Here is a 12,538-nt window from a genome sequence, read left to right as displayed (position 1 = left end):
CTTAGTGATTTTCCAGGATTTTTTCAGTAAATTATAAGCTTTGTTCTACTCAAGTAGTGGTGTATTGTACTTTACATATATTTTGTATCATAGAGTATGCACTAGGAACAATAGAAATGGCAGAATTATCAAACAGAGTTCATAATTTCATTGTACGTAGTCTAAATGCATGCAGATGAGACAGAAAGGAGAAGAAATAGCTGTGTTCTGTAGAAAGGTAGAGAAATCCTGGACAGACGCCTGTTTCTGTCACATGGTACAGCAGAAAGTGATGCTGTCCTTGAGCCACAGAAGATAGTGTAGGGAATGGGACTGCTGAGTAACAGTCATTTGAGCATACTTTAATCCTCAGTGTGACTGCCTCAGACTTAGTGCTCAAGGCTTTATTTCTAGCAGTGAGTACTTTAAGGTATTACTTAAAGGATTAAAACCAAACCAAGATAAAATTAAAATAAAATTGATTCAGGGAGCTTTTCTAGAATGAAAATAGAGCCTCAGAAATCTCAAACAAAAAATTTTTACTATACTGTCTTGGAAATGACCCTGAGTAAAATGATTGTCTAGTCAGTAATAGTGCATGAAGAATTATAGCAGGAGTTGAGAAGGTTAAAAACTAGGCAAAGCAGTGTTAGCAGTAATATTTTAATTTTTATATCTTTTGTACAATAACCTTTCATGAAACTTAATAAGTCATTTTATGTGATTTTTATGTGTATATATTCTACAGCTGCACTCCAATTCCGACAAAGGTGATGGATCAGTCAAATACATTCTTACTGGAGAAGGAGCAGGAACTATATTTATTATTGATGACACAACGGGAGACATCCATTCAACCAAAAGCCTAGATCGAGAGCAGAAGACGCATTATGTACTTCATGCCCAAGCTATTGACAGAAGGACAAACAAGCCACTTGAGCCTGAATCTGAGTTTATTATCAAAGTACAGGATATCAATGACAACGCACCAAAATTTACAGATGGACCATACATTGTTACTGTGCCAGAGATGTCTGAAATGGGTAAGGGAAACAAGTTACTTTATTCAGCAGTCTTTTAACAAAGGAGAAAAAAAAAAAAAACAAAAAACCACATGCTGTTTGACACTGTTGTGACACTGTATTGCATCATTGGTTGGATGTGAAAAGTATTATAGTTGAGGTGGTAAGGAGACACCAAATGCAATCTTGTATGTTACTAATGATTTTCATATTGAGGAAACAATACACATACATGCTGACTGTAAAGGAGAGTCACCCTTATTCTTGAATCGTTTATGATACATGTTGCATTGCACTCCTAGGCAAGCTGCAGTTTGCATTCTAGAAACAAGATATATTTGTATTTCCTTATTCAGCTATGCTGTTTATTTCATTCTTTTATGTTTACAAAAGCAGTAATCTACTGAATTAAATAAATCCAAAGGAACAGTAGTTCACTAGATTATTTTAGACCAAACTCTCATATCTTTGTTTTTATTTCTATAAAGTGAAACAAAGTACACCATAAGTGTTGATAATTGTTTTTCTTGTGTTAGAAATGTAGTTCAGAAATTCTTATTCTTTGATATGCCTTATTATACAATCAATTTTCTTTGTAGCTTCTCTGCTATTGAAACTAATTTATAGCTGTGAGATCTCAATATCAAACATACATAATTAGTTCAGGATAGACAGGCAACTATAGCTTTTGTGATAAGTACTTTTGAAGAATGGTCATGACATTCAACTTATTTTATTAAGTCAACTATATTTATTAATGAATGGACAGTGCAGATCATTATCTCATGTACATGCACTTTATCCTGCCCGTCAAAATACCTACACACTCCATCTAAGACACAAGTGTAGAGTCCAAGATTTGTCAGATATCTAGCCTTCCCAACTGAATATATATATATATATATTCAGTATATATATATATATATAATGTGCATATAAATGTATGTATGCTCTTCTCTTCTTGCTGTTTATCAGATAAGCAGATTGTAGGTTTTAAACTTCTGCATAATACAAATCAAATAGGAAAAATAGCCAAATACATGTAGTTACTCAGCTCTTACAACAATATTCATCATTACATACAAACATTACTGTTGTCACTGAATCTTAATGCTTTGCAACCATTTGAATGCTGGTGATGATTTGTATGAGTAGCTCAGAAGAAAACAAAAATAGTTTGTTTCAGACTTGAAAGTCAGATCTTTGTCTTGCTGATGTTATTTTGGATGGGAGAGTATCTTGTGCAACTCCAGGTGTATGTAAGTGAAAATTTTTAACTAGAGATCTACATTTGACTCATATTCTCTGGTACCACGTGATGTTGTTATACTGAGTTCAGACATATCTTAATATGTAATGAGGGAGATTTAATCTATGTATATAAGGAGACCAGTTTCACAGTATATAAAGAAATTTATGTCGAGACTAAATGGGTTGAAATTCTGACCTACATTAGATATTAAATTAGTATATGCATATACAAGTGAACTGTGGCATTTAATTCATTTGCTAGCATGTAGTAAGCCAATCCTGCAGAGACCAAAATGTAGTAACTATTATTTCTGAGCCATCAAGTTTGGTTTTTTGGCAGACTAGAGACAGACTGATTTCTGAATCAGAGGATTCTTTGTTGACCTGAATGACATTAATTTTGGATAGAGTACAGTAGATTATCTTCTAACTTTCATGCAAAATCAGAGTATGTTAAATGGACTTTTAAGCTTACCAACTATCATGTATCAAAAGTATATAAAACACTTTCCCCTCTCACTTTCTTCTTCCTTTCATGACTACCTCTTTGTTCTTTCTGTCACTTCTACTTCCGTGAAATGTAGGAATAGTTCTGTTTTTTGTTTTGTTTTGTTTTTTTCTTTTAAAATGTTCTCTATATGCGATGTTCTGAAAAATACATACATCTCTGCATGATAATTGTCTTAATCTTACATTTCATTCCTCATAGTTTTTTGTAGCATTTTTATCCTTTTCCAGTCCTCTTCCCAAGTCCTCCCACACTGTATGCTATTTCAGATGTCTCCTCTCAGCCATGGATAATTCTGAGCCTTTTCTTCCTTCAGTCCTTCTTACAACAAGAGTGTATAAAATGAGAAACAGCTTTCTTTGACCTGCTTTTATTTCCTTCTCTCTTCTTTCATTATTATTCCTATATTGGCTTTTAACTTCCCTTTTATGAATTTTCTTCTTTGAACATTGAGTTTTCTTTGTCTTCTCTTTTCTAAAGTTCCCTTTGTTTTTAAAGAAGACAATTTAAATTAATTGAATATTTTCTTTCTTGTTTGTGGAAGACTTTTACTTGCTGGATGGGAGGACAGTGGGCAAAGTCAATGATATCCTCCAAGGCAAGAGCAGTCAATATTACTATTTTCTGTATGTATTTCTGTTATCTCAAAATGTATTGTTAGTATGTAGATATTGGTCATAATTTTGTACTCGTCTTAATCTAAGTATTTCAGTACAACTTTTCCAAAGAGCAGTTATAATAATTAGACTATGTTGACATTTTTGGCTATAAATCAGAGTGGATTATTGTAAACCAAGGAAGTTTTAATGGTAGAGCATTAATGTTCTGTTTTAAAAATTAAATACTTTACTGGTTGTACCTGAGGTCAACAGTCTGCTCCACAGAATTTCCCTGTAGTGTAAATAAAGCAAGGTTTTCGTATCCTTCCATACAAGCAATCTGCCATGGGCATGCACTGTATTTTCTTTGCAAATTTTTTATCATTATTTTCCATTTACTGAACTTTTGTGTTTATTTCATATTGTAAACAAGTTTTTGCATGCAGCCTCTGGAATAATTCTATTATGGCTTCCATAGGATATATTCTTTCTGCCAAATAATATTCATCCTTCTGCCATTTTCATTTGGTCTATAATTAGCTTGAGTTTTAACACTGAGATGTGGATTCTATATGTGACTTTACATCTTGTTTTTTATGAATTTCTAGGGAATTGTCAGTGCTTTAAAAAGTCCTTCCATACATATATCTTTTTTACATGGACTTGGTACAGAGGTGGTAAAATTGAAAACTCTCTACAGTATTCATGGATGGATTATGTTTTTTCATCTCTCCTATGCTGCTTAGTTTCTGCAGCAGGTTCCTGTCTGCCCTCAAGAAGTTAACTGATATAATTTTCCTATATGCTATAACTTTTTTTTCTTAATCTGCTTTTAATAAGTGTAGGACCTTTAAAGCTTTTCATTTTTAAGTCACTGACAAGAGACTACAGTGAAGTTTTGTTAAACTATTTGCCAAATATTAGATCACAGTATTCACAGTTTCAGGGAATTAACATGTTATTCATGCTTTATCTCCTGCACTGAAGAGCTAGGGAAGAAAAGCCTACTATTCCTTGCCTTCACTGAACCTCTTTTCTAAAGCTTGGTTGAAGAGCCAAAGTTTATATCTCAAATGACTTCTAACATGAGAGCTACAGCTGCACTCTGTTTCATGGTTGATGGGTGTGCTGATTATCTAAAGGTAAAAGGAAACAGAATCTTTTTCAGTCAGTAAAAGCCTTCTGTATCTGCTCATTTCTTTATGGCTTCAAAATAATGAAATATTGCATATTAACTTTTCCTAGTGCTGAGTTCTTGCATAAGAAGAGTATTCCCAGTACATCCTCCTTAGGCAATTAATAGGTATACTGGGCAGTTCTGAACTTCTCGAACTTCTCCCAGGTTATTGTAATGTGAGCTAGTCATAATTCCAGATAATTTGGAAGGCGTTGTTCACCTGTTCATAAATACAATTTGCATGAGAAATGTTGATGTTTTTGTGGGGTTGATTTTAATATATAAATAAAGATAGCTAACTTAAAAATATGAGGTGCTTTTTTTTTTTTTTTTTTTTTTTTTTTAACAGTATGATTTTGGATCAGTTTTGTGGTCTCTGTATTCCAAGCATTAATTTCCTGGTTAAATATTTTTTTGTTCCTAATGTAGATTAAAAGTAAAACATGTTGTATCGGTTTGTTTCTGATTTAAGACTAGCTTAGGAATTAGTGTAGTTAGGCAGGAAATCCCTGTGTTCATTAAACTTCACCTTATTTTCACTTCTTTGAATTTTTTTTCAATATTGATCCATTTGAGTTTTTAACAGTACAGCAAACTATGGGAAGTCATGCATACAGATTTGCATTCTCAACAGACATGTTTTATTGAACTACCTCATTAAACATTAAAAATTTGTCTTCAGAGAGGCAGGTTGAAGTATTCCCTTCAGCTTCTCCTTGATATTTGAACATTTTTATTGTAAAGATACTAACAAAAGTAAAAACAAAAAAAGATTTTGATATCAAACTACAATTTGATTTCCCAAATAGAATGATTGTTACTTTTGACAGACAAAAAGACAGAGTTAACAGAGTGGAGCTCAGAGCATGCAGATGTATTTTACAGCATAAAACATTAGCTAAGAAAATGGAATTCCCCAAATGTAATCTCTAAACTGTGGAGGGAAATCATGTGGAATGGTAGTTGTACTCTGAATAAGCAGAGCTTCCACTTTGGGGAAAAAGGAATCTTTTTTTTTTTTTATTGCCTAAGTGGAGTGTTAGAATGCTTTCATGGCAGAATTTTTGAGTTTTCCTTGACAGGCACTTTCACAGTACGTTAGTGAAGAAAGTATGGAAGGTATGCCTCTGGGTCCAATGTTCGTATCTATTCTGAAGTCTCCGGGGAAATTAGATGTGTATTTTTTTGTATTACATTATTTTTTTTTTTTCAGAATGCTTAGCATTAAAAATGGCATCTCAGTTGTACTGTATTGTTCTCCATCTAAAATGTTCCCTACACCTAGTTTCTACGTACAATTCAGCAACAAAAACTGATGCTGTATCAGAATGGTACAAATACATTTGAGATCATGACTTGTCAGTCAGATTATTAAAATGACGTTAACTTTGAAGGAGTAAGTAAAATGAATAGATAAACTTTTAACCTTTATTTTATTTTATTTTATTTTATTTTATTTTATTTTATTTTATTTTATTTTATTTTATTTTATTTTCCTGTGAGGCATTTTATCCTACCATTTTCCAATCTGTTTCCTCTGTGCTCAGCAAATAAAGGAATTAGATAACAGGCCAGTATAGGTATATCATCTAAGATACTGAACGTACTCGCTTAAAACAATGAAATGCTTGCCTAGTACAGCGAAAAGGTTGGGCTAGTTTGCACTGAAAGAGTGCTTGAGAGTTAGGGTGGTGGTGGTAAGTTAAAACCTGTGATTCTTAGTGTTGTTTCAGATGTAAAGAGAACACTTTGCCACTATTCAGTATGAAATTGCTATTATCTGGTGTTTGCTAGGAGAGGGATACATATGTATTAGAAAATCACTTAACCGGATTTTATAATAGCGTTCCATTCATGCTAAAATGATCTGCTAGCTGCTCATGTGAAATATCTCCATTCTTTAGCCCCTCTTTCTTTGTCCCTCACAAACGAGCAACATAAGCACTCAGATTTGATTTCCTATCTTTTAAAATAAGCAAAGTGGAGAAGAATGTATGTGAGGAATTATAGTACCATTAAATATTAAATCTATTTCATGTATTTTTATTATCTGAAATAGCTAGGTTTATCCATTCCAAAGCCTACCTTGAATTTCAAGAGCGCTATGAAAAAGAGCAAATAGGTAGACAACTTATAAGAAGAGCAGGCAGCTGCAGAAACCATTGTTTCTTAAAGCAGAAGAATCTCTAAGTAAAAAAAAAAAAAAAAAGTAGAAAAGTTGCCCACCACTCTGGTAAGAAAACCTGGTAGGTGACTACCAGTTGAATAGATTTCTTTCTTGTATGCAGTTGAAAAGAATAAAATCAGTGTGTATCAGTTACTTGGTAATGTTTAAAAATTCCACAAGTAAGGTTCCAACCTAAAATGATAAAGCTATAAAAAGCTATAAATAGGGCTATAAACAATAAATGAATTATGAATTAATCTTCACCACTAAATACAACAGCTGAGCTACGGTAGTACATACTCATAGTAATTAGGTGAGCTGCAGTGAAAGGTGTAAAACTTTCTTTTCCTCTATTTCAGGTGGCCTGTGGTTGTTTACATGAGTTCTTATGCTGAAATCAGATAACAAATCAATATGGCTGAGTAAAGGACTAGAATATTCTAAGAAAATTAAACTAACTTTAATTTGTATTTAAATTTCTCAGTGACTTAATCAATTTTACCGTTAACTCCTGAATAACTATAAACAGACTACTAGCTTCAGCTTGGTTTTTATTACAGTTTTCAAATTTATCGAGGTATCTTTTTATCTACTGTATTGTCAGCTGTGAGGCTATGCGTTTGGGCTGTTTTGGAGACCACAAGGTACTGTATTTAAGTATGCAGTCATGTTTTCTGTACCTTTTTACTAAAGCTCTGGTAGATGCACAAGTTAGTATTCCATGAATGAAGGAATACTTTCTGGAACAGCAATAAGTACATACATGCAAAGATTTGAATGTTTGCATTCCAGTATTCTAAGTGAGAACCAATGATTTTAAGTATCTCTGTTCTCAATATATGCTGATTATTAACATAAAAGTTATTTTATGTTACATTAACAGATAGCTCTGTGCGTTGGAAACTGACCTATGAAGTTGAATAGTTGAAACTGTGTACCTTGGTTTCTATGTTCCTACCATATGTTCTCAGGAAACCTTTCAGATTAGCTCTGGTCTGGTTTCTAAAACCAAATGTTTCTTTGCAGTCAGGGTAAATCAGCCATGCTGCTACTGCACATCTTTTGGTTTAGTTTAATTGGAAGGAATCTAATTGGCATGCTCTAAAACACTTCCATGAGGCAAATCAAAGTACAATGAGGGAGATCAAGGGATATAAGTCAAAAGCATACTTCTCTTCAGAACTAAAGTGTGAAATTGAACACCCCAAAGTGCAAGTGATGCCTACATGCATGGCTAATTTAGCTGCGAAGCCATTTTCAGAATTACGGAGGAGTAACCTGTGCTTTTATCACCTTTCCTCTTTTAATACTGAACTAAAAGAGGCTGGTGAAAGCTGTGTTTATGGAAGAACATTCATATGGGAAGAAGACAGAATCTTGATTGTCTTTCATTTACTGGTTTCTTATGTGAAGTATTGGGCAAAGGTAGAAAAAAAATCATTCTTAAATGTCTCAAAAAATACTGTACATTTAAAATCACTTATATTCATTACATCTATGCAAAACTTCTTTCTATGTTCTAAAACATACATCTGATATGTTATCCTGCCTAAATAATCAGAATTGCTAGCACATCATTTTTTCTAGTGGTATATCTTAGCTGTATATAAATGTTTTTAAACTTCTTATCTGTTTTTTTTGTTTTTTAAATATTGTATCCATCAGTGGAACTATGTCAGCTCTTATGTAATTATTTGATTTATAGATCTTTGCCCTCAGTTAGGTTTTATTATTATTAATTTATCCTTTGGTGTCATTGATTTGGGGCCATTTATGAAAATTATTTTAAATGTGCACTTCAGTAGTAACTTGTACTGCAACTGATGATAATCCCGAAATCTGTTAATATGAGTTGTTCAGAACTCAAGTAAATATTCAGATTTAGGGTCTGTATGTGTGAACAAGCGCAAATACATATGCTGCAAAGTTGCATATATTCATGTTCATGTAATAAGGTTTTATTTTTTTTTTTCCAAGTGTATATAAAAATATAATGTAATCATCATCATCAGAGAAGGAATCACAGAATCATAGAATGGCTTGGGTTGGAAAGGGCCTTAAAAAACATCTAATTGCACACCCTTGCTATGGGTGGAGTTTCTAACCTCTAGGCAAGGTAGTAGATCAACCTGTTAGGGCCCAGGACTCTGTACAACAGCATTGCCAGAGATGAGGCATCCACAGCATATCTGGGCAACCTGTTCCAGTGCCTTACCACCCTAAACACAGAGCTAGAGCTCAGTCCTGCATCTTCTGGTACATGAGACTGGCACTGGGTGAGCACTCCAGTTGCTAGGATAAACCAGCTCTTATTTACCAATACTAATTCTGAGGACTACTCCAAAAGTAATGCTTCGTATTTTATATTTTCCTGACAAGATAGTGTCTGACATGAGAGTGTATACAAAGAAAAGGTATGGAATTGAATTTCTCCATGTAGAAAAATATAAAAATAAAAAATAGAAAAAAATACAAATTGCCTCTATTGACATTCATCAAAAATTACTGAATATTTATGAGACCATGTAGTGGGTGTGAGCACAGTGAGGTGGCAGGTAGTGTGTTTCAGCAGTGGCAGAAGTGATACTGAGTCACCTCTGGTGCAGATCTTTACACGTGTGGCATACAGGCTCTTGTTCATCACTGGCTAAAATGCATTGCTAGTAGAGGTGGTGCTGAAAAATAGTACTTTGTAGCTGAGATTTTGCTCTATTAAGCAGGGTTACTGTGTTCTTTATATCATGGTTTCTGTGGTAATAAATAGGAGGCATTACTTTCAGTGTGACTTGTGTACTAATGCTAATTCCAGTGCTACTACTAATAATAATAATACAGAGGCAATGCCATTGATCTCTCAGTTTTAGAATATGAGGAATGCAAACGTTTTAGGAATGTACCTATAAATATTCCTATTTGCCATAAAATTATATGTATTATCAGCTAACTTCTGTTTTCCTATATACACAGGTACATCTGTTCTGCAGGTGACAGCAACAGATGCTGATGACCCTACATATGGAAACAGTGCCAGAGTAGTATACAGTATTCTTCAGGGACAGCCATATTTCTCTGTTGACCCTAAAACAGGTGAGTGTTTTACATATCTATCAGTGTAATCTGGTTAATATGTTGCAGTTATTAAAGTCTGGTAGATGGAATCCAGTGTACGAAATATGTGGGTGTGTGGGATTTTTTTTTTCTTTAGTTCCTGTTATATACTACTTTTGGCTTTAACACTATGAAATTTTAGAGTTGCTATGTTTCACTGAGTACTAAAATGAGCCGACTGGGTACCGAATTAATTCTGCATTATGCTATGATATGAGCCATTCAGCAAAAGTGGAATAGCACTTTCACATTTTTTCAAGCCTCTGTTTAGGAATTGACTCAAGTGTGCTGAATATATTATGATTTTAAATGCTTTGTTTTGCCTGAAGAATTGGCTTAGGAGGATTATTATGTGCCTCAATACATATCCCATAATAAATTAATATAATTTTTGTATTTATAAAACTACTGTTTTGCCATTGCACTGAAATTGTGTTATATGTTTCAAGAAGTAGGATGAGCTAAGTTATTTATGCTTACACTTTGTGCATCACCAGAAGAAATCTCCTTTGGAACTGAAGGTTAATATCTTTAGATTTTCTGAGAGCTGTTATCTTTATAAATATGACAGAACTTTTTTTTAGGATATATTTATAGTCCTTAATATTAAACAAGTAAAACATAAGAAGTCTTTTTTCATCTGAACTTTTTTTCCCTTTCCATATCAAAGAATGAAATCCTTTCTACTTATCTAGCAGGATCCCTAAACTTAATGTGCGAAAGAGAATTGTGCTAAAGTCAAGAAAGTGTAGTATGAATTGTTTCTATTGTAATTTTATTTTTTTTTTATATAGGTGTCTTGTGTATGTTTGTCTCTGTGGTCTTTGGAATCACGTGCTTGCGTCAGTACAAGAGAAATGTGTCTGTAATGCCTGGGATGGCTTTTGGGTTACACTTGCTTTGAGTAGGAGGCTGGCCTAGATGACTCCAAGATGTCTCTTGACCTAACTTATTCTATAAATTGCTGAACTCATTTTAGAAAGACTTAACAGTGAAAGGCCTGACAGGGGCAGCATTGAAGGATTGTATGAAGTATTTGGGCATAAACTTGATGCAATTCCATTCATACTGTGTGCCAGAAATAGTTGCTGGTACACACCTTAGCCTGCGGACTGTGAGCTGACACAGGTAAAAGCATTCTGGGGTACATGTAGCAAATCAGTGGTACAGTAGTGAAGCTCTCTCTACCCTTCTTTTACTTAGAAATACAACTCTGGCTTTTTATTTGCTTCTCTTTTGTCACTCTGAGTCACTGGCCTATATTTTTTCTTTTGACAATGGTGTGCAACATGTAGTTGGGAGCTGTTATTTATACAATGAAGAATCATAATGGGTGTTTTCAGTGCCAGATCTGTATCATACAAGAAAATAATATTATGCCAGTATTTGTTTCTGTTGTGAAGAAAGCAGATGGAAGTATTTTTACATTCTGAAAGCCTTAGGCTTTAAGAAAGATTTTAATGACATCCATGAACTTAAATTGTTTTTAATATGTGTACAGAATATGGAGATGCTTTGATTCCTTTTTCTAATGGAATGTTTACATGGGGAAAGAATATATACCTTATAAGGTAAGTAGACAGTGAAGCAGTGAAAAAATGGAGAAAACTTTGATTTTTTTTAATGTTATGTTGTTCTGTGTTTTTTTGTTTTGTTTTGTTTTTTTAATTCCCGAATAGCAGTTAATTTAATTCTGCATGATATAACGGGAAGAAGTAGAATATTAGAAATGATGGGAAAGTCTTGATTAATAAAGTGTTTCACTATGAAATTTCATGTTGAATTCCTGTTTTATAAACCACTGATTTTCTAAGAGCATCACTTTTCTGAATCTCTGACCTATTTTTCCTGAAGGTCTCAATTGTTTACTTCCATCTTAATTTTATTTTCTCTGGAAGTTTTCTGAATGTACAGTGACATGCACAAGTTGCTTTTACAATGTAGAAGTGGAATGGCCATAGCAAGGAAAAAGAATGGGAAAAGTCTCAATGTTCATAAAAAATGTAATTTTTTAATTTTATTTATTTATTTATTTGAAGTTTACGAATTTCTAATGGCTATCTGTAAAGCTTCTTGAAGCTATCAGACATAGACATCAAGTTCTTCATAGTTATTATGTGAATACTAATCTTAAAAATTGACCCAAAGGAGCACTGAGGTGTAGCACTGAGGGATTTATGCCCATTTATTTCCCCATCTGAGGAGTCACAACTGGGCTTTTACATGGGACTTAGCCCCATGGATCAGGATTGAAACCCAACAGGAGGAGTCAACAGGAGAGGCTGTTGCAGTCTCCCTTTGGGTGGAAGGAGTTACTGCCCACAGGGTATTGGACACAGGGAGCGCAGGGAAGAGCATAATGGTGCTGCACTAGATTTATTCTGGCATGTTTAGAGGAAGGACTTTAGGCAGAGAAGGAGAGCAATTGAGACAAACTAGGGAGGGAAAAGCAAGGGAGAAAAACAGCATGAGAGGATAAAAGGAACCAGTTGTGTGTAAACAGAATCTTGCTCAGTACCATATCAGGTCTGGTGTGGAAACAATACTTTTCCAAAGATGATGTGTAAAGATGATACTTTTCAAAAATATTTTTCAGCAAGAAACTTCTACTGAAGTTATTTCATAAGAAAGGTGAATTAACACAAACTCTGTATCGATTGGCCAAAAATCATAAGGTATCTATGAACTAATTTTACTACAATTTTAAAATATGATAGCAAAGATGAC

The 12,538-nt window shown here is 33.8% G+C and overlaps 1 protein-coding gene across 7 annotated transcripts in view; it reads left to right on the top strand.

Moving 5' to 3' along the window:
- The window catches only part of CDH18 (cadherin 18), a 450,693-nt gene that overhangs the window by 331,160 nt on the left and 106,995 nt on the right, over positions 1-12,538 (top strand). For all 7 annotated transcript variants that reach the window (XM_032442471.1, XM_032442473.1, XM_015854439.2 and 4 more), the window contains 2 exons: positions 728-1,022; positions 9,671-9,790. In XM_032442471.1, coding sequence (XP_032298362.1) covers positions 728-1,022; positions 9,671-9,790 — 415 coding nt within the window. The remainder of the gene's footprint in view (positions 1-727; positions 1,023-9,670; positions 9,791-12,538) is intronic.

This window comes from Coturnix japonica, chromosome 2 (assembly GCF_001577835.2).
Source record: "Coturnix japonica isolate 7356 chromosome 2, Coturnix japonica 2.1, whole genome shotgun sequence".
Classification (NCBI taxonomy): Eukaryota; Metazoa; Chordata; class Aves; order Galliformes; family Phasianidae; genus Coturnix; species Coturnix japonica.
Note: the sequence above shows the minus strand (reverse complement) of the source record. Positions and strands in the feature narration are given on the sequence as shown.